Source organism: Brassica napus, chromosome C8, assembly GCF_020379485.1.
Source record: "Brassica napus cultivar Da-Ae chromosome C8, Da-Ae, whole genome shotgun sequence".
NCBI lineage: Eukaryota > Viridiplantae > Streptophyta > Magnoliopsida > Brassicales > Brassicaceae > Brassica > Brassica napus.
Genome location: NC_063451.1, coordinates 30,588,911 through 30,608,714, shown reverse-complemented (window position 1 = coordinate 30,608,714; position 19,804 = coordinate 30,588,911). Strand labels below are relative to the sequence as shown.

At 40.8% G+C, this 19,804-nt stretch overlaps 2 protein-coding genes across 2 annotated transcripts; one reads left to right on the top strand and one right to left on the bottom strand.

Moving 5' to 3' along the window:
- Positions 1-582: 582 nt before the first annotated feature.
- On the bottom strand, positions 583-7,088 carry LOC106446599 (epidermal growth factor receptor substrate 15-like 1). Its single transcript, XM_048766500.1, has 13 exons — positions 6,256-7,088; positions 4,867-5,959; positions 4,351-4,569; positions 4,053-4,264; positions 3,660-3,734; positions 3,361-3,432; positions 3,177-3,275; positions 3,020-3,091; positions 2,834-2,948; positions 2,483-2,551; positions 2,039-2,321; positions 1,811-1,910; positions 583-1,725 (listed from the first exon to the last, which is right to left on the bottom strand). Exons 1-13 carry the CDS (start codon positions 6,400-6,402, stop codon positions 838-840), a joined length of 3,444 nt encoding a protein of 1,147 aa, XP_048622457.1. The 5' UTR covers positions 6,403-7,088; the 3' UTR covers positions 583-837.
- Positions 7,089-17,014: 9,926 nt separating this feature from the next.
- LOC106425901 (PLASTID TRANSCRIPTIONALLY ACTIVE protein 6, chloroplastic) lies at positions 17,015-18,719 on the top strand. Its single transcript, XM_048766503.1, has 6 exons — positions 17,015-17,254; positions 17,357-17,425; positions 17,526-17,632; positions 17,798-17,917; positions 18,120-18,209; positions 18,306-18,719. The coding sequence occupies exons 3-6, from the start codon at positions 17,543-17,545 to the stop codon at positions 18,420-18,422; spliced, it is 417 nt and encodes a 138-aa protein (XP_048622460.1). The 5' UTR covers positions 17,015-17,254; positions 17,357-17,425; positions 17,526-17,542; the 3' UTR covers positions 18,423-18,719.
- The last annotated feature ends 1,085 nt before the right edge of the window (positions 18,720-19,804 follow it).

Genomic DNA, 19,804 nt, shown 5'->3' with positions numbered 1-19,804 from the left:
TTCTTTTTCTTCGATCTTCTTTTGATTATTTTATATTTTCAATTTTTAGAACTAAGAAACGTAAATGTAAAACTAGAATTAAAAAGAAAAACAGTTTTATCAAATTATACTATAGATCGATTACAATTATCCTAATTATACCAAGTTATACTTTTACCAAGTTATACTTTGATAACGGTATAACTTTTTTAAATTAGAACTTAGTTATACCAAATTATACTATCTCAAAGTATAACTTGATAACACTAAAAGCTAATTATACAAGTTGTACCACATAATTTCGAATCTAAAATTTTGAATTTAACATTTAAATGATAAACAAAACATATCGACAAAATTGAAATTTGTTCATTTCAGTAATCATAGAAAATATGTGAGATTAATTAAAAGTATATGATATTAAACGTTTTCCCGCAAGGAAATATGAGATTTGATTCGTGGTGGTGTATTTTATCAGAGATTTCTATTATATGATCATAAAGATATATATACATTTGATATACCGTAGCGAATTTATCATTACTTTATAATAAAGAGGTTTTAAATAAAATAAAATTATTGATAAATACGGGCTATTCCACAGAAAAAAAAAATCAATCTAATATAAAAATATGAATATAATCCATCCATACAAAAGATGCAATAAATTTCTTATTTATCACAACAAAGAAGAGCAAAGAAAAAGTTTGACCAAAAAAAAAAAAAAAAAAAGAAGAGCAAAGAAAGTAAACTACTAGGAGACCAAAAAAATCTTTTAAAATGCTAACTCTTCCGACTCTGAGAAAAACAGCAAACTATATATGTGATCATACTCGCATCACGCGTGGGCTTCGGGGGCTAGAAGGCATTCCAATGATCCGTACTCCGAGGTGTCTCAGCTGTACTTGTAGTTGTTTTGAATAGTCCCGTAGAACCAAACGGGTCATGATCATCGAACCCATACCCGTGACTGTAATCGGAGTCTCTAGTGCTTCCAATCGAGTCAAACCTCGTCAACGAAGCTTTAGGTGTCTCTGAAGCGTTGTTGTTGTCATAGCTTTGTGCATTGAAGGAATCATATCTCTGATAGTTGAAAGAATCAAACCTAGACGCGAATGGATCTGGCTCGCTTGTGCTGCGCATCGAGTCTGAGCGGGATAGAGAGAAAGCGTCGTTGTTGTTATTGCTGTTGAATGAATCGAAGCGGGAGAAGCTGTTGGAAGAGAAGTCATCGTGTGCTGCAGGTGTGCTTGGGACAGAGTCGAACATGAAGGGACTTCTTCCTGGGAACAAGTTGTCCGAACGAGGAGTCTCTGATGCAAACGGCTTCCCACCAAAATCAGACGTGCTGTAAGCAGGTGTGCTTGGGACGGAGTCGTCGAAGAAGGATTTCTTCTCGGGAAACAAGTTTCCAGGATAAGCAGGAGTGCTTGGAACCGAGTCGTCGAAGAATGATTTACCTGCGTAAGCAGGAGTGCTTGGAACAGACTCATCGAAGTATGATTTCTGGCCTGAGTAAGAGGCAGTGGTTGTTGCTGGAGTGCTCGGGACGGAGTCAGCAAACAAGGAAGGTTTTGCAGTGAAACCGTCATTTGCATTTGCCGGAGGGCTTGGGACAGAATCGGAAAATATAGATAGCTTTGGAGGGAGGAAGTCGTTTGATAGGGTTGAACCCGTTTTTATAGGCTTAATGCTGAAGTCATCGAATCCGAACCCGAATCCAAAATCACTATCATGCTTCTTGTCCTGCGTAAACATACAACACTCAGAACAATTAGATTAAAGATGACGAAGCATCAATATTAATTTAGAGCTCATGAGCACATTATACCTTTCCGTGGTCATCTGTCTCATCGTGAGAGTCATAACTAGGTTCGTTTATAGTTTTGCCAGCAGAAGCAGTAGATTCACCATCATCATGGCCATTTTCACTGTGGCAAGAGTGAGTAAAATATAGACAATGTAAGTCGCGCGAGATGTGTAGGAAAGCAAATAAAAATTCATAGTTGAGAAAGATGCAATCCAAGACACACGAGGTCTAATATGAAAAAAAGCGTACCTCGTCGTATCTTTGGTTCCGGGTGAACCATCGGCTTCAACACCCTTTCTAACATCAGAGTCATCCAGAGATCCGTTTCTATCTGCTTTACCGTCTGAATGTTCTGATGCCTCTTCTCGAGTGCTTGCATTTTTCTCCTTTTTAGACTCAACATCTGAGGATGTAAGGTTTTCACCTTCATTTGAAGAGGCGGTGACTTCTTTCTTCCAAGTAGATGATTTTTCCTTTGGTGGGGCAATGACATTTTGGACATCCATTGTGAGTTCCTTGGCGAAGGTAAACCCTGGAAGAAGAAGAAAAATTAAGATGCAAAGTTCAAGGGTTCAACTACAAAATCTACACCCTGTCTTGGAAGAAAGATAATAACCCAAAAAGAGCAAAAATATAAAGAAGAACAAGAAAATTGATTAAACATGTAAAGCCATTCTTCTTCGATAATCTCACCTTCCTCCTCTAATTTATCCCAATCTTCATCCCAATCAGCAGCACCTTCTTGGATTCCAGGTTGCCAACCTGTAAAACGTGAGAAAATCCCATGAATATATAGAAATGAATATACACCAGGTATAAAGTTGTGTCCACAGAAGTCTTTCTGGCAACACTACATAAAGAGCCAACTATACTGAGTTTCGTGTTGTACAAAAGCATCACCGTTTAATCAAATTCTTGAATAATAAAATTATAGATTTTAACATAAACAGCCTGAAAATGTGGTAACCTTTCGAGCCACTGATCAAGAGAATATAATACTAAAGGTGATATTTAACTTTTAAGGAGAAGAGGTGAAATCTATACCAAAAGGAAGCTCCACCAGAGAAGTGGGTTTGCCACGTACTCCATATTGTTTGCAGCGCTCATTCAAATTTTTAATTAGTTCCTCAAGTCCCGATTGGATGTGTTCAGTGCGCTCCTACAAGACAACATTCAGCATACTAGAACTACCAATTATATTGAGTCAACCAGATAGCACGTGTGGTCTACCTTAACAATACTATCATCAAGCTTGCCTTCTTCAAATTTGACTATGGCCTGGTACAATTCCATCTTCTTCTCCTGCATTTTAAAGGGAAGATTATCATATTTCTGAGGGCGACAATTCAAAGTACGCCATGGTCCTGCGATGATACTTCTAAACTACCTGTATATCGCGGAATGTCGCCTCTTCAATAGTCAATTTAGAGCCTACATTGCCAGACTTCTTGTATTTCTCCTCGTATTTTTTTGCTAGAGATTCAAGCTGGATTACAGGTTGATTTTGTTAGGTAATCAAACTGGATCTTTGATACCATTATAGAAGAAGTGCGATAACAGAAACTCTATACCTCACGTTTATCACCCGAGACTCTCTCCGTAATCTCATTGTACCGGTTGTCACATCTACTCTTGTATAAAACCTGTCACCCAAGGAACCAAATGGAAAATGTTATATAAACAAACCGATCGTTGGTAATAATAATGAGGTCCCTGAAAACAACTATTTCCTAGAACTTTTGAAATCACTTAATAAATATACAATCATAGTGTCAAACAATTGTTGCGTCTACTTCTTGTGATCATTAAAGCGATTTCAAACAACATTTTAGGAAAGAAACGACCAAGCTTAATAAATAAATATACTTACAAGTTCCTGCATCTTAGCATGGAAGAACTCAATTTTCTGCTTGGAATCAGCTATTTCCTTTTCAAGGTCGTCCACCTGAAGACCAAAATACAAGGAACTTAAAAAAAGAAATGGCAGTCACATAAAATTATAGGTTACGTCAATAAAGACTACATGGACAACTGATCACCTACACGAGAATATCACACAAATTGTAGTGAGTAGGTTCAATCAGGTTTAGAAAAAATTTAAAGACTATGCGTAGTTCTCAGAGGTTGTTTGATATCTTCCAGGTTTGAAACTTATAATCTAGAATATGACTACCAAAATCTACAATTAATCATATTAGTGCCATATTAATCAAAGAAATTCACCACAGTAGCACATTAAAATCAGGGAGAAACAAGAGAGTGCCTTTTTATCAATAGCAGTGGCTTCTTCAAACTTTGAGTTGAGCGAATCTTGCTCCTCTTTGCTAAGTTGATCCACCAGATGTTTTTCCAACTCAGGCATTTTACGCTTTGGCTGAGTGGACTGGACCATTCCATCACTAGGAGAGAGAGGGACCGGCCTTGGAGGCTTTCCTTTGGGAATAGCTGGTGGCCTCGGGGCCCCATGAACTTGACCTACAATATTTGATCCAAGAATGAATCTGCATACTTCAGAAAATTAATGCAAGTAATACAGAAAAAAGGTTTGTGTGATGCAATACCATGTGTATGTCCCCAGGATGCATTGCCTTGTGGTGCCACAGATTGACTAGGAGAGGTAAACATGCTCTCACTAGATATTATAGTGCTTGGGAACACAGGGGGAAGAGGTCGGCCCTCTCTATAACGCTCCATTAGATAGACAGCAATACAGAACTCTCTCAAGGAAAGCATGCTATCATTATCTTGATCAGATAAATCCCATACCTGCTTCAAAGCCTCTGTAATACCAAGGAACATCATTGAACACATAAAACGGTCTATAATCCAAAAATAAAGTATAACAATTTCTGCTTGAGATGATATTTATCACTATCCATGTATCGTCTACACGTTGAACAAAAGATGAAATACTTAAGATTTCACCTAAAATGGCAGTTGACCAATAATTTCAATACTATACATAACTAGAGATGTGTCACTTAATTATTATGCATGTTCACCATTATAAGAACATGGTCAAACTGAAACTAAAATAGTGGTTAACGGATGAAGCAACAGAAAAGAAATTAGACTACCTCGCGGGAGCTTCCAACTTAAGAACAGATTCCGAGCCTGATGCCCAGTGATCTTGCCGTCCCTATCAGTGTCAACTTGCACAAATACCTTTGCATATTTCTGGACGGCAGCTGGAGTCATTCTTGGCAAAGGGGCTTGGGACTGGGGGTGGGGGTGGGGTTGGTGTTGGATTTGGATTTGGGGTCGGGGGTGGTGCTGTGGTCGGGGTTGGGGTTGGGGCTGAGACTGACGCTGGGTCACCTGACTGGAAGCTGCAAGCCCAACTCCAACAGTAGAGCCAGTTGTACCAGAAGAAGGTGAGATGCCCATTGACATAGTTCCCGCAGACTGTTGTTTTGGCTGCGAGGAAGCAACTGTAAACACATCTCCGAAAAGTGAGTCAGAGGGAAAACCGTTTCCTGATGCAGCCAGTTGACTGGATGGAGCATCTAGAGCACGAGCACCTGAATGAGCAGATGAATCTTGGGGCTTATGCACAGGCGCTGATTCTTGAGGTCTGGCTGTTGTAGAACTTATTACTGCAGTTGTCATATGCGGTTTTGGTATATTGTTAGCAACTGAGTTAGGTGCTGTCAAACCATATCCACTTTGATTCGAAGGAATTTGAGAATTCACTTGCCCAGAGGGCCCGGCACTTCTGCCGCTGAGCCAATCAGATGGCATAGGTTGGGTTGCAGGACGAGGCGCACTAGTCCCTCCAGCTGGCATACCCTGGCTTTGAAAGTTTTGCTGTGGTTGAGATGAAGATGGCCCAGTAAATTGGTTCTGCTGGCCCGGGACTACTTGCTGGTTACTAGTGCTTACGGTTCCACCCATCTGAGGCCCTCTCATACCAGCCGGTACTGATGGCAGTGACGCGCCTCCCTGAGCTTGTGTAGCAGGCACAACTCCCCTGGGCTGTGGAGAGGGTGTCGCAGCAAGATTTATTTTGGGAGCAGGGATATTGGCAGAAGCAGGACTATAGACTGCAGCCTTGACTATCTCAGGAGTTAATTCCCGTCTACTTTGCGCCACAGTTACCAACTTTAGAGCATTATAAAACTCCGCTCGACCAAGGTAACCAGCTTTTTTCGCATCTGCGTAAGACCATACCTACAAGGATGGAAAAACAAAAAAAAAGTCTACACCATTAACAATCCAGAGACTAACTGTACAAAAGGCGCTCAGAAACTTATAGCTGAACGAATCTGCAAATGTTGTCTATAGTCCAACAACGTATGATATTTAATTTTTTTAGAGTTCCCCCATTTCACGAAATGTTCTATGCATACAAGAGGATACATCTAAATTGCTTCTCTATCACTCAATTTGCTCAAGTAGATACATCTAGAGCATTGGAAGGAAAGGAGATGCAGGTTTTGGGGGGGGGGGGGGGGGGGAAGAAGAACCTGAGCAAGGACGTTCTTAGGCAAATTAGAGCCTTGGAAGAAAGCGACAGCCTCAGCTCCACTGATACGACCATCTCCATCCAAATCCGCTCTCCTGAAATACGCATCGAACAGATCCTGGCTCGCCGCCGGCCTCGCCGCTGCCATTCGAGAATGATCCGAAATCTAATCTAGCAGCGAAGACAGTGTCCAGAAGCACGCGATCGAATCGTAGAAAAAAACCCCTAATTATTCACAAGGCTACACCGAGCGAGCAATCGTAGACCAGTGGCGGGAGAGAGAGAGATCACCACATCGCAGGGAGTCTCGATTGGGATCGGTGACGGAGAGAGAAGTAACGGAGGTCGATGATGATGATTCTCGCGACAGAGAAACAAATCTAATTTCCCCCGGGATTATGGATGGGGGAAACCGGTACAGCGCGATTGAAGAAAATTATTCTAATTTCAACATAGTATAAGAGCCTCGAGATGCAAATAATCATACTGACAGAAGCTTACTGTAAAAATAAATAAATGAAATAATAATACTGTCATCATTTAAATTAATTTATTTTACAACGGTGAGACTGAGAGCTTTATCCCCTTCCCCCATAGGCGTCTTCCGCCGCTTCTCCCTCCTTATCTCTACTCTCACTCACTTCCAAACCTCCTCCGCCTTTCTCCGCCAAAACGCATCGGCTTCTCCCCACCGTCCCCAATTTCGCGCCACTAACACTCAAATCCCTCCGTCGTAACCGTTCAACCATCGTCAGAGTAGAAGACGTCGACGCTGACGGTGGAGAACCGGACGAGTACGACATGTTGTAAAACTGGACCGGATAGAGCAGGGTCGCAGCTAATAATTTGAGAAATAGTGTAATAAATAGAACACCAGATTTAACGTGGAAAACCCCGTAAAAACCACGGATAAGGTAGAAGAATTTATTACTAGAAAAATAATAGGAGTTACAACCTCTCAATTATAACAGAGAAATCGATTAATAATTTTCTCGTTATAATAGGAGAAAATACCCGAACTTTCTAAATAATTTTCTCTCAACCCGATCTCAAATACTCGTAAGAAAAAAAGAATTTTTTTTTCTCTCTCTCACGTCCTTCTTCTTCTTCTTCTCTCCGTGATTTTGATTTTGGGATGCTTTCCTCTTCAGCTTAGTTCTCCTTTAATAGAAGAAGTTTGGACATGTAAAAGCCATAATTATTGACAAAATCACCTCCTTCACCGTCCAACTTCACTGTCCATCACCGTCCATTATGAAAAATGTGTTATTTGACTTACAATCTCCCACTTGAAGATTTGATTGAGGATCAATCGGATCTTCACACCATTCTTTCTACCTTGTCATTCCATGTTGCTTACGTCTCCTTCAGGCCACAAGAGGATAGACACCAAATAAACTTGTCAGTAGTGACTGCTTTCGTCATAAAATCTGCTACATTTTCTTTTGTATGAATCTTCTGCATATCCACCGTGCCTTCTTCCACTTTCTCACGAACGAAGTGATACTGGACTCGTATGTGCTTGGTTTTTGAATGAAAGGCTGGATTCCTTGCAAGATGCACGGCACTCTGGCTGTCACAAAAAAGAGAAATTTTCTCTTGTTTGTGCCCGAGTTCCTCCATTACCATCTTCAAACACATCGCCTCTTTACTAGCTTGTGTAGCTGCTACATACTCTGCTTCGGTTGTCGATGTAGCTACAATTGACTGTAGTTTTGAAACCCAACTTACAGCTCCGCTAGCGAGTGCAAACACATAACCGGTTGTGGATTTGTTTTTATCTAGATCGTCTGCATAATCTGAATCAGCATAGCCTCTGACAACAAAGTCTGATCCTCCATAACATAATGCAACATCCGAGGTTCCTTTAATGTACCGTAAAATCCTCTTTACGGCATTCCAATGCTCTTTGCCAGGATTCGCCATGTACCGACTTACTACTCCCACTGCTTGTGCAATGTCTGGTCGTGTACAAATCATTGCGAACATTAAGCTCCCCACTGCTGATGCATACGGCACTCGAGACATTTCCATCCTTCCTTCTTCACTGCTAGGACTCATACCGGAGGATAACTTGAAATTAATAGGAAGTGGGGTAAAGATTGGCTTACAATCTTACATGTTGAACCTCCGCAAGATTTTCTTCAAATAATTCTTCTGTGACAGCCAAATCTTCCTATTATTTCTGTCTCGGTGAATTTGCATCCCTAGAATCTTGTTTGCTGGTCCCAAGTCCTTCATCTCGAACTCCCTAGCCAACTGTGCCTTCAATTCATTGATACGATCATTGTTGGGGCCTGCTATCAACATGTCATCTACATATAACAGCAGAGTAATGAACTCTGTTTCACTAAACCTCTTGAAATATGCACAAGGGTCTGCATGAAGTCTGCTATATCCAAGGCTCATGATGAAGGAATCAAATCTCTTGTACCAACATCTTGGCGCCTGCTTTAGACCGTACAGAGATTTGTTTAACCTGCAAACCAAGTTCTCCTTTTCTTTTTCTTCAAAACCTTCTGGTTGGAGCATATAAATTTCTTCCTCAAGATCTCCATGAAGAAACGTTGTTTTCACATCTAGTTGCTCTAGATGTAAGTCAAATGTAGCGCACATTGCCAACAGTATCCGAACTGTTGTAAGTCGAACCACAGGTGAAAAAATTTCATTGAAGTCAATGCCTTCTTTCTGAGCATATCCTTTCACCACCAATCTAGCACGATACCGCTCCACTTGGTCATCACCATTTCGCTTGATCTTATAGACCCATTTGTTTCCAATGGCTTTTCTTCCTTGCGGTAATGGTACGAGCTCCCAAGTTTTATTTTTATGTAGAGCTTCAATTTCTTCTTGCATTGCTTCCATCCACTGAGAAACATCTGGACTGCTCATTGCTTCTTGGAGATTTGATGGCTCTCCGTCCTCAGTTAAAAGACAATATGCAACGTTGCAGTTCAGATCATAATCCTAGTGCCAAGCTGGTGTAGTTCTTACACGTTTTCCTTTACCAAGTTCTTCTTCCAACTCGGCAGGTTCGGCTTCCTCGTGTTCTGGTGTTGCTCTAGAAGATTTCTCCTTTTCCACTTGTACTGCTACAGTCTCTGACCTTTCTTTTGAACTGCTTCTTTCTTCTTCGATCTTCTTATCTTCTGTGAAGATAACATCTCTGTTGATTATAACCTTGTGGGCAGTGGGATCCCACAGGCGATACCCCTTTACTCCATCAGCATATCCCAAGAACACACACTTTCTAGACTTTGGATCCAGCTTTGTAGTTTCTTGGTTATTGTACATTACATACACTGGACTCCCAAATATATGGAGGTCTGAATAGTCGACAGGCTTTCCTGTCCACATCTCCATCGGTGTTTTCAACTCAATTGCAGTTGATGGCGACAGATTTATCATATAACAGGCGGTCTTGACTGCTTCTGCCCAGAATTTCTTCTCTAAGCTTGCAGCTCCCTGTTAGGAAATACGCGGTCAAATTTTGCGGTAAACCAGAATTTGTGGGAGCGGGAAAAAGAGCACACACACAAAATTGTTAACGGAGTTCGGCCAATGTTGCCTACGTCTCCGGACCTGCTACAGATCTTTTATTATCAACCAAGGAAATTTTACAAGCTCACAACTCACACCCCGATCCCAAATACACTCAGAAATTACTCGTAATTTCTTAAAGAAGATTTTTTGTGAGAAAAAAAAAGTTTTTTTTTTCTCTCTCTCACGTTTTTCTCTTCTTCTTCTCTTCTTGTTTTGGGATGATTTTCCCCTTCCCCTTCATGCATGTATTTATAGGAGGGGATTTGTGAGTTGGTGGTGAGTTGGTGTAACAACCAAACTTACCAACCAAAAAACCAAAGAGAAAAAAACGTGTTCTTCACCATCACCAACTTGCATGCGTTGATTTTTGACCAACAATCTCCCACTTGAAGACTGATTTCAATCTGTCTTCACACCTTGATCAATGTAGCAGGTCTCCCAGCTTGTTACTCCAACAAGCCAACTGAGGTTGCACACAACCTCAGCTTATCATACGGCACGACCTTCGTCAACATGTCTGCCGGATTCTTGCTTCCTGGGATCTTCTCAAGCACCAACATTTCATCTTCCAATGCTGATCTGATGAAATGATACCGACGATGTATGTGCTTCGTCCGAGCATGGTAAACCGGATTCTTTGCCAAATCAATGGCACTTTTACTGTCACAGTACAACACACCTTTCCCTTGGTCATGGCCTAGCTCTTCTAGAAAAGTCTGTAGCCATATCATCTCTTTTGTTGCCTCCGTTACAGCAACATACTCAGCTTCACAGCTTGATAGAGATACAATTTTCTGCAACTTTGAAACCCAACAAATTGCAGTACCGCCAAAGGTGTAGACATACCCGGTTGTGCTCTTCGTGCTGTCAATGTCACCTCCATTGTCAGCATCAACATATCCCTGCAATCCCGTCTTAGACTTCGTGAAACATAGCGATAAACTTGGATTTCCTTTTAGATATCTGAAAATCCACTTAACGGCTTCCCAATGTTCCTTCCCTGGATTGCTCATAAATCTGCTAACGACTCCCACTGCATGTGCAATGTCTGGCCTTGTACATATCATCGCGTACATCAGGCTTCCTATAGCAGAGGCATATGGAACTTTATCCATACATGCCATCTCGTCTTCCGTCTTTGGAGACTGTTCTCTGGATAACCGAAAGTGACTTGCCAGGGGAGTACTAACTGGCTTCGCATCATCCATGTTAAACCTCTTGAGGACTTTCTTCACATACTCCTCTTGTGATAACTTAAGACCTTCCTTGCTTCTACTGATTCTCATCCCTAGAATCTGTCTTGCTTCTCCAAGGTCTTTCATCGCAAACTCTTCTGAGAGTTTCGTCTTCAAACTATTGATCTCGTGCAAGTCTGCTCCTACTATCAACATGTCATCGACATATAGGAGCAATATCAAGTAGGACTCTTCAAGCGTCTTGAAGTAACAACAGTGGTCAGCTTCACACCTCAAGAAACCAACGCCTTTAATAAAGTTGTCGAACCGTTTATACCACTGTCTTGGAGCTTGTTTTAAGCCGTACAAACTCCTTTTCAGCTTGCAAACAAGGCTTTCCTTCCCTTTTATCTCAAAGCCTTCGGGTTGCTTCATATAAATTTCCTCATCCAAATCACCGTGAAGAAATGCCGTCTTCACATCCATCTGTTGAAGATGCAGATCTTCTTGTGCTACCAGCCCAAGAACCGTTCTAATGGTCACCATCTTGACTACAGGAGAGAAGATTTCGGTGTAGTCAACGCCTTCTTTTTGTTGGAATCCCTTCACAACAAGCCTCGCTTTATAGCGCTTACTCCCATCAGGTTCTTCTTTTATTCGGTAGATCCACTTGTTATGCAATGCCTTTTTCTCCTTAGGCAAATCTGCTAACTCCCACGTGTGATTGGATAACAACGAGTCCATCTCGTCGTTCATTGCAAGCTCCCACTTGATCGACTCATCAACTTGCATAGCTTCCTCATAACATTCAGGCTCGCCTCTGTCTGTGAGCAGAATGTAGTTGAGCGATGGAGAGAATCTTACTGGCTTTCTGATGATTCTGCTTGACCGTCGTAACTCCGTGACTGGTGTATATGGGACCACTTCAGAATCATCACTTTCTTCAGCCTCACCACTCTCGTCTTGAGAGATTTCTTCTTCTGCTGTTGCGGTATCCTGTGGCAACTCCGGTGTCAGGATATCTTCTAAGTCAACAGCTCCAGGCTCTTTCTTCTCCGAGCCTTCTCTTAGCTTATCCTTGTACAACGCTTCTTCGTTGAACACAACATTTTTGCTGCGGATGATCTTCCGATTTTCGTCATCCCAAAACCGGTAACCAAACTCCGTGTCACCATAACCGATGAAGTAACACTTTTTAGACTTCGAGTCAAGTTTACTTCTTGCAGCATCGTCAATGTGAACATAAGCTAAGCAACCAAACACCTTTAGATAAGAAAGGTTTACTTTCTTTCCGCTCCAAACTTCTTCAGGGATCTTAAATCCCAATGGTACAGACGGTCCTCTGTTTATTAAGAAGGCTGCGGTATTGATTGCATCTGCCCAAAACGTCTTTGGTAATCCACAGTGTAATCTCATGCTCCTTGCACGCTCATTCAAGGTTCGGTTCATCCTTTATGCTATTCCATTCTGTTGAGGCGTTCCAGGAATAGTCTTCTCCATCTTGATCCCGTTATCAGCGCAGTATCTCGTGAACTCGCCGCTGATATACTCACCACCATTATCAGACCTTAGGCACTTCAACTTGAGATTCGTCTCAACCTCAACCATGGTTTTCCATCTCTTGAAAACCGAGAACACTTCATATTTGTTCTTCATGAAGTAGACCCACACCTTTCTTGTGGAGTCATCAATGAAGGTCACATAGTAGTACGAACCTCCCAGCGATGCAACAGGAGCGGGTCCCCACACGTCAGTGTGCACCAGCTCTAACTTCTCAGATTTTGGCTCTCTTCCTCCTTTAGAGAAACTAACTCGTTTCTGTTTCCCAAGGATGCAACTTTCACACATCTGATGATCCACCGTCTTCAGATCCGGAAGAGCGCCATTTTCTACCATGAGTTTCATCCCTTTCTCACTCATGTGCCCCAATCTACAATGCCACAACTTGGTCTGTTTGACATCCTCAACAACAGCAACAGTGTCTTCATAGCTCGTCGTCATATAAAGAGTACCTCTTTTATGACCTCTAGCAACCACCATGGAACCTTTTCTGACTCTCCAGGCTCCACCACCAAAATTAACATCGTGCCCCGTATCATCAAGTTGACCTACTGAGATCAGATTTCGCATCAACTTTGGCACATGTCTGACCTTCGTAATCTTCCACACAAGTCCGTCTGACATCTTCAGGTTGATATCTCCAATACCAACTATGTCCAAAGGTAATCCATCAGCAAGATATACCTTTTCCGTAATTTCCCGCAATATAATTTTCCATGATGTTATGGTGCGGTGTGGTGTGGAATGACGCTCCTGAGTCAAGAACCCATGAATCAACTGGGCTATCAACATAGGAGATTGACGCTTTGGTGTTATTTCCAGCTGCATCACAAGCTTCACTTTTCCTCGGAGAATCAACAGACACTACCAATGCATCAGCGATTTCACGTGTCACTGCATTGGCTCCGCCTCTAGTGTTGTCTTCCTCCTTCGGTGGTGCTCGACAATTCTTCTTGATGTGACCTGTCTTTCCACAATTCCAGCACTCTGCAGGCTGTCGGAATTTAAACTGACCCCATCCATTCCTTGACTTCGATCTGCCATTACTTCGGTTATTTCTATCTGGGTTTCTCCCTCTGTTTTCCACGTTGAAAGCAGAGCTCGTTGATGCCTCCCCAGAGTCTATCCTTCGAACTTCCTCAGCAAGGATACGATCTCTAACATCATTGAATTTGAGCTTTTGAGTACCCACAGAGTTACTAACCGCTGCCCTCATTGGCTCCCAACTATTTGGCAGAGATGCCAACAAAATCAGTGCTCGCACTTCATCTTCAAACTCGATTTCAACTGATGACAGTTGGTTGACAATCGTGTTGAACTCGTTCACATGTGCGGCAACCAGGCCACCTTCTTCCATCTTCAAATGAAAGAGTTTCTTCATGAGAAACACCTTATTGTTTGCCGAAGGTTTCTCATACATATCAGAGAGAACTTTCATGAGCCCTTCCGTGGTCTTCTCCTTCGCAACGTTGTGAGCAACGTTTTTCGACAGTGTTAACCTTATAACACCCAGAACTTGTCTGTCAAGGAGCTCCCACTCATCATGATCCATCTTCTCAGGCTTCTTGCTCAGCGGTTGATGAAGCTTCTTTCCGTACAGATAATCTTCAATTTGCATTCTCCAAAATGCATAATTTGTGCCGTCAAATTTCCCGATACTGTGCGCCAAACCGTCTTCGCCTCCCATCGTTTCTGGAACCACCGTGTATTAGAACACATTACTGTTCACGTGAATAGTAACCCCGCAAAAAATTTGACCGATCACCGTAACTCAGGCTCTGATACCAGTTGTTAGGAAATACGCGGTCAAATTTTGCGGTAAACCAGAATTTGTGGGAGCGGGAAAAAGAGCACACACACAAAATTGTTAACGGAGTTCGGCCAATGTTGCCTACGTCTCCGGACCTGCTACAGATCTTTTATTATCAACCAAGGAAATTTTACAAGCTCACAACTCACACCCCGATCCCAAATACACTCAGAAATTACTCGTAATTTCTTAAAGAAGATTTTTTGTGAGAAATTTTTTTTTTTTTTTTTTCTCTCTCTCTCACGTTTTTCTCTTCTTCTTCTCTTCTTGTTTTGGGATGATTTTCCCCTTCTCCTTCGTGCATGTATTTATAGGAGGGGATTTGTGAGTTGGTGGTGAGTTGGTGTAACAACCAAACTTACCAACCAAAAACCAAAGAGAAAAAAACGTGTTCTTCACCATCACCAACTTGCATGCGTTGATTTTTGACCAACACTCCCAACATTGCTCTTGTTCTTTCTAACAGAGTCTTGTTCATCCGCTCTGCCACTCTATTTTGTTGAGGAGTGTATGATGTAGTGAACTGCCTTTTGATGCCCTATACTTTACAGAATTGACTAAATACATCACCAGTATATTCACCTCCATTATATGTCCTCAAACACTTGATCTTCTTCTCAGATTCAAGTTCCACCCGTGCTTTGAAAATTTTGAAAACTGAAAACACATCTGCCTTACTCTTGATAGGATACACCCAACATCTCCTGGAGTAGTCATCGATGAAGGACACAAAGTACTTCGCTCCTCCTAGTGATATAACAGGTGCTTGCCACACATCAGAGTGAACCAATTCTAGAATAACTTTACTTCTAGAATTTGACGTGCTAAACTTCAACCGATGCTGCTTGCTTGTCACACAATGCTCACAAAAGGATAGTGATACCTTTGTGAGACCCGGAAGTAACTTCTTCTCTGCAAGAATTTTCATGCCTTGTTCAGACATATGCCCAAGTTTCTGATGCCACACCGTAGTAGCTTTCTCACTTGAACTGCTTGAAGCAATAGATGCTTCTGATTCTGACAGAGTTTCTCCTCTTAACATGTATAACTTCGCAGCTATCTTCTCTCCTTTCATCAGCACAAGTGCTCCTCTAATTACTTTTAGAGTATCATTTTGAACTTCAACTTTGCAACCAAGATCATCAAGTTGCCCCACAGATAGTAAATTCTTTTTCAGGCCTTCCACGTGTCGCACCTCATGAATAGTACAAACTGTACCATCATACATCTTCAGTTGAATGGATCCAGTGCCAACAATCTTAAGTTCATGATCATTGCAACTGTACATAGATCCTCCTGAGATGGGTTCATAATGATGGAACCATTCTCTTCTAGAGGTCATGTGATATGTAGCTCCTGAGTCGAACAACCATATATCAGCGAACCTTCTTCTATTTTCGCTTGAAATTGCTGCTTCACAACATAGCGCGATTCCATTATCTGAAGTGTTTGCGACATTTCCTTGAGGGTTGGAATTCTTCAATTCCCAACAATCCTTCTTCAAGTGACCCTTCTTGCCACAGTGGTAACATTTAAAAGTCTTCTTACTTCTTGACTTTGATCTACCATGTTTGTGACTCCCACTTGAGCCATGTTCCATTGATCTCCCTCTCATCACCGTCAATGCCTCTATTTGAGAATTTTCTCGTCTGTCTTCCTTACTTTTGCGCCGACTTTCTTCTTCTAGAACCGCAGCTGCAACATCGTCAAAGACTAGACTGTCGGTGGAGACATTATTTGTTAAGTTGATGATGAGTTGATCATATGAATCTGGTAGACTTTGAAGTAGAAGCTCAGCACGTTCTTGTGATTCTACTTTATAACTCAACGAAGTGAGTTGAGAAAATAAAGTATTCAAGGTGTTGATGTGCTCCGTCACTGAAGTAGATTCTCCCATTCGAAGGGTATAAAGCTTCCTCTTGAGGAAAATTTTATTGTGCAGCGATTTGGCCTCGTACAATTTTGCAAGGTGATCTCATATTTCCTTTGCAATCTTCTTCTCCTCTATGCTTGACAACACTCCATCTGCAAGGGCAAGATGAAGATTTGCCATAGCATTCCCATCCATCTCGTTCCATTTATCATCATCTGTGTATGTAGCCGGTCTTGCACTAATGGCCGCTAAACAACCATCTTTTCTCAAGATAGCCTTCATCTTCAACTTCCACAGCGCAAAGTTACTGCCGTTGAATTTTTCGATCTCAAATTTTACCGCCATTGCTTCTTTCAGAACCTATGCTCTGATACCACTTGTTGTAAAACTGGACCGGATAGAGCAGGGAAATAGTGTAATAAATGGAACACCAGATTTAACGTGGAAAACTCCAAAGGGTAAAAACCACGGACAAGGTAGAAGAATTTATTACGAGAAAAATAATAGGAGTTACAACCTCTTAATTATAACGGAGAAATCGATTAATAATTTTCTCGTTATAATAGGAGAAAATATCTGAACTCTCTAAGAAAAAAGAATTTTTTTTTTCTCTCCCTCACGTTCTTCTTCTTCTTGTTCTCTCTGTGATTTTGATTTTGGGATGCTTTACTCTTCAGCTTAGCTCTCCTTTTATAGAAGAAGTTTGGACATGTGAAAGCCATAATTATTGACAAAATCACCTCCTTCACCGTCCACGACCGTCCATTATGAAAAACGTCTTATTTGACTTACACGACATGGACGAGGAGGAGGTAGACAACAAGGACTACGACGTCGAGTACGACCCTACCTTAGCCGCGAGCGTCGGCGCCGGCGACGGGGACATCGCGTTCGTGTAGAGCAAGAGCTTTGTGTCGACGCAGGGATGGGACTCGGAGATGGTGGTTGATTACAGGATAAACGAAGACGAGTTTCATAAGATCAGCTTGCTCGACTGCGATTTCTTTATCAGGAAACCGCCTGATCCTGAAAACGAGAGGTATGGAGAACGAGAAAGTTCTCTGCTTTTAGCTTCTTTTTTAAAAAAAAATTTCTCAGTTGGTTTCCTTTCAAGTGATACGGCGTCGTTTTGTGGGTGCAGATGTATGTGACTCCTCCGGATACGGATATTTACTCGATTCCGAGAGTTCTTGCCCCAATGCCTCAAAAGGTTCAGCCTTTTAATCCTTACTGGTTGTTATGTTTTGGAACACGTATGCTCTGTTCTGGTGCTGATAACGGCTTTTGCTTTAATGATGTTTTGCAAGTAGAGTATATTCGATGTGCGATGAGTGACTATGGATGTTACAATGTTACTGAACCGCCTATTGATGCTCCTCGAGATCCTCTGTATAAATCTGAGAGGGATATATCCAAGGTACATCATTTTGAACGGTTAGATTCATCAGGTCGTTGATGCAAGGATTCTCTTTGTTTTTGGCTACATTGCTTGGAACACACACCAGGAAACATGTTGACTCGAAACTACTTGGTTTGGTTCAGCGGTTACAGATGTCTTGATCATTGTTTATGCGTAATGCAGGTTTTCTTGACGAAGCATTATCGGAATAGAAGATCAAACGACCCTGAGTTTGTGCTAGACCTTGAAGAGATCTATGTTATTGACTCCAAGTCAAAGTCAATCACCAGAGCCAGAGTTTTGGTTTGTCTCATTGTTACCTTCCACTATATTTAAGCACTCTTTCTCGTTCTGAGTCTGAGCACAAACCTGAGCTGAATGTGTCTCATGGTGGTTTATATATATGTCATAGTTCTGAATCACGTAGCTTTGCTTAAGATACCTTGTACAGTTCAAAGCTGCTAGGTCAATCTTCCTTCCCATATTAAGGTTTAGGCTGTTTCAGGTGACAGTTCCGGGAGGACGAAAAAGGGATAGGAAGGATGACTTGCTCGTGATACGAGATAATGGAACCTCCTTTAAAATCATACACGTGGTATCTTTCCATATACACAACCATTTCTTCAGGCAGTTATTTTGTATCCCTTCAACTAGCATTACTCAACTTTTCTCTCTGTTTATATTCTTTCAGGGGGAAAGAGATGACCCGACAACGGTAATAGAAAGGGAAGAGTGGACCAAAACACGAGAAGACATGGAGAAACATCTCAGAAAGCTTCGAGACTTCAGTGTCTCAAACTGGTTCTAAAAACAAACCCGTGAGAAACCAAACCACAAGTTAGTGGATTTTCTTCCTTATCCATAAATGATGTATACAAGGTTGGAATACGAGAGCAGAATCAATAATATGGTGGGTAAGATTCAAGATGTGTAGTTCCATGGTAGACAGGGATTTTTTGACCTCAGGTAATTTCACTAACAGCAGAGATGAATGTGTTAGTAGATGATATGGGCTCTAGAACAAGTGTGTAGATGTAACAGTCTTATGGACAAACATTCAATGACTAGAGAAGCTAGTTTATGCATATTGTTACTTCAACAACTATTCCAATTTTTGCAACTGAGTTTTTTTTCAACGGTCTTTGATCCAAATGTTTTCTCTTAGGGAGTGTTATTGGTTTAAGTGTTTTAATTGATTTTAAAATTCAAGCCAAATCAAGTATTATTGGTTTTATCATTTTAAAATCCAATTTCAAATATGTTGTTATTGGTTCTATAATTTAAAAATGGATTTTAAAATGATTTCTTTGAGGATTTGATTTTAACTTAGATTTGAGTGGATTTATAAATAATTTTAAGAGTAAAACACAAAGGAGCAAATATTGAGTTAAACCTTTTTATTTTGACTGGATTTGTATTATTGTGTGTTTTCCAATTCCTTGTTTTTTTGTGTGTATCCTAATAAACGTAGTTGATAAGAACCTTAATATTACGTCTTTTGTTCATTTTTAAAACATGCATTAGGCACATGTCTTGCATACAAACATATTGTATAATACATATAAAAACGAAATTGGTGTTATTACAGTATTACTTATCTTGTTACAAAAGTGATGATGAATTGTTTCTCGAGTTGTTTTCTCTTGTGAAGAGAGAACTTATTGACACTTCTTCAACTTTTAAATTGATAGGTGCAAACGAAACATGTCTCGCATACGAAAATACTGAATTAGTTATCATTATTGTGATTCAAATAACATAAGCAATGTGTTTGTGCGTGTTTTGATAAGTTTTTTTATCAAGTGTATACATCATCAAACATGAATACATAATTTTTTTAGACATTAAGAAACTTTAGAAGAAAAATATATATATATATATATATATATATATATCGCATGAAAATGAAGAACTAGATACATAATTACGCAATAAGAACTTTATATATCCATTTCATTGATTTATAATAATCCACTTATTTTTATTTTGAAATCTATATAGTTAATTTTGAAATTTGTTTGTCTGATTTTAGAATCAATGGATTAGTCAATGATTTCTAAATCCAAAAAGGATTTCTAAATCCGCTAAACTACTAGAACCAATAACCCCCACTTAGATTCATCCGTTTGCATCTTTAGCATATTCACTGGACCTTAACCGGCGTGTCGTTTTCTTCGTGATAACCGAAGG